This window comes from Plecotus auritus, assembly GCF_963455305.1.
Source record: "Plecotus auritus genome assembly, chromosome: 7".
NCBI lineage: Eukaryota > Metazoa > Chordata > Mammalia > Chiroptera > Vespertilionidae > Plecotus > Plecotus auritus.
Window position 1 is genome coordinate 40,201,369 of NC_137774.1, and position 2,548 is coordinate 40,203,916.

Consider the following 2,548-nt stretch of genomic DNA (forward strand, 5'->3'; position numbering starts at 1 on the left):
ACAGCTAAAGGGAAGTCGTTCCACAGTATGAATTTTGTTGTTATCTCCCATCCCTGCTCATTCTGCATTTTCTCCACGTCCATCTTTGACCTCAACATTTCTTAGTCATCTTGCTTGATACTCCTAATTCTCCTGTCCTTTTCTTTTCATCTCCCATTTTCTCACGTCCTTTCCCTATCTTCTATTCTTCTTTCTGGGTTCAGCCCTAGGAAACAGTTCATCCCTTTTGCTCACCATCCTGTCCCATCCCTCCTTATGTCCTCACATCTCATCTTCATGCCTCCACACCCAATTCTGTCCCACTGCCCACTCTCATGTCTTTTTCCCCATCCCATTTCAGCTCATTCTTCCAGTTCCTTGGCTCCAAGAAGAGATCACAGAGCAGACGAGTTCCAGGTGTAGCCATGGGACAGTTTTAGGAGTGATACAGCTGAGGGACATCACAGTAGAACTGCCAGGACAGGGTAAGTAGCCTTCGAATGGAGGCTGGAGAAGAATGGATGAGCTGAGGCTGGATGAACACCAAGAAGGGGAAATTCTCTGGGCTGGAGCTGCACTTTTGTACTAATCCTGAAAGTAAATTCAGAAAGAAGCATCACTCCCAGGGACTACATCGTGGATATTTTCTGAACTAGGAGGTTTGGGAAAGAAAAGTAAGACTTTGGAGGAGAAGGTTATGTTGGACATTCTACATTGAAAAGTCTTGGTATCCGGTTGGAGCATAAATGCTTACTCTTTCAAAGACTTTACCATATATGTGAGGAAGATGACTCAATAAGAGAGAAAAATATGGCAGAGGGTGGAGATGAAGCATACCTTTTTTGACCTGAAGATATGTCATTTATGCATTAATGTAGCTTTTATTTAATAGGCTATTTCTCTCTCCAGGCCCTACCTGTCCCCTAGACATCCTATGTTTCTATGTTAGTAAAAAGAAGGAACTGATTTTCTTGGAGGTGAAAGGTGAACACTAGAATAGAATATTCCTTGGCACTGGTTTAAAACAGCTTTCTGCACTCTTTTCTAGAAGGAACCTCACATTTCCCACAAGAAGACTTCACAGTGATATTATAGGTGATTAAGGAGTGATTAAGCAAATAACCCTTCCTTGCTGCCCAGAACTACCTGGCTTCCAAGGCTTCAACTCTACCTGGAAAGTGAGCATAGCTAGAAACAAGGTAACAACTTGCCAGGGACACTTGCTTTGCAGATCCTAACCTCATGTCTACTTGTCTTTCTCTATAGTATGTATCACTACGTGATCTATCATATATGATGCTTATTTATTTCATTTCTTTTTTTTCTCCCTTCATTAGAATGTGAGTTGCATGAGTGTACACACTTTGTATATTTTGTTCACCAGTGCCCTAGAAGAACATTTGGATAATAGAAGCAATTCAGTAAATGTTTATTGTATGAATAAATTATACAGGGTTTCTTTGCAGGACAAACACATCACACAAAATTTTTCAACATGAGGATATATAAATGAATGGTTCATAATCATTTCTCTAGTTACTGACTTCATGGGAAATTTTCCTCAACCCAAAAAAAGGCAGAAAAGGAGAAACCCAGTCACCCTTCAGGTCAGCAACTACCTCCCCACAAATACCCGCCACAGGGCATCCTGCACATCAGGGTTCCTGAGGCTGTAGATAAGTGGGTTCAGCATGGGGTTGATAACTGTGTTGAAAATCCCAACTCCTTTATCCTTGTCTGAAGCCTCCTCTGTACCCAGACGCATGTAGTTGAAGATACCAGTTCCATAGAAGAGGCAAACCACAGTGAGATGGGAGCCACATGTGAAGAAGGCTTTCTTCCTGCCCTCCACTGAGCGGATTCGTAGAACTGCAGCTGCCACGTGGATGTAGGAGGTGATGATGAGAACCACAGGTAGACCTGTCATAAGGAAACCCAGACCAAAGAGCAGCAGCTCATTGAGTTGGGTACTAGAGCAAGAGAGCTGGAAGAGCTGTGGGAGGTCACAGTAGAAGTGATTGACCTCATTGGGACCACAGAAGTTGAGTGTAGTTAGAGCAATAGTGTGGATCAGCGCATTGGTGAGGGCACATGCCCAGGACACAGCCACCAATATCCACTGGACTGAATGGCTCATGAGGGCGCTGTAGGTGAGGGGCCGGCAGATGGCCAGGAATCGGTCATAGGCCATGGCTGTCAAAAGGAAGCAGTCCACACCAGCCAACTGATGGAAGAAAAAAAGCTGTGTGAGGCAGGCTCCATAGGGAACTGCACGGTTGTGGGACAAGAGGCGACCCAACATTGAGGGAACAGTGACAGTGATGCACCCAATGTCCAGCACTGATAGGTTCCCCAGGAAGAAGTACATGGGGGTGTGGAGTTTGGGCTCCACCAAGATGGCAGCCAGGATGCTGAGGTTGCCCCCAACTGTGAGCAGGTAGGCAAAGAGGAAGAGCACAAAGACCACAGACTGCAGCTTCTCTGTTTCAACGAGGCCCAGCAGAATGAACTCAGTAACAGCAGTCCCATTGGTTGCAGCTTCTGGATCCATGAGTCCCTATAAGGGAAT

At 45.1% G+C, this 2,548-nt stretch overlaps 1 protein-coding gene across 1 annotated transcript; it reads right to left on the minus strand.

Moving 5' to 3' along the window:
• Window positions 1–1,594: 1,594 nt before the first annotated feature.
• Window positions 1,595–2,548, minus strand: LOC308253979 (olfactory receptor 3A2; the record flags this gene model as incomplete). The annotated part of the gene is made up of 1 exon (XM_080679765.1): window positions 1,595–2,548. The coding sequence occupies exon 1, from the start codon at window positions 2,528–2,530 to the stop codon at window positions 1,595–1,597; it is 936 nt and encodes a 311-aa protein (XP_080535891.1). The 5' UTR covers window positions 2,531–2,548.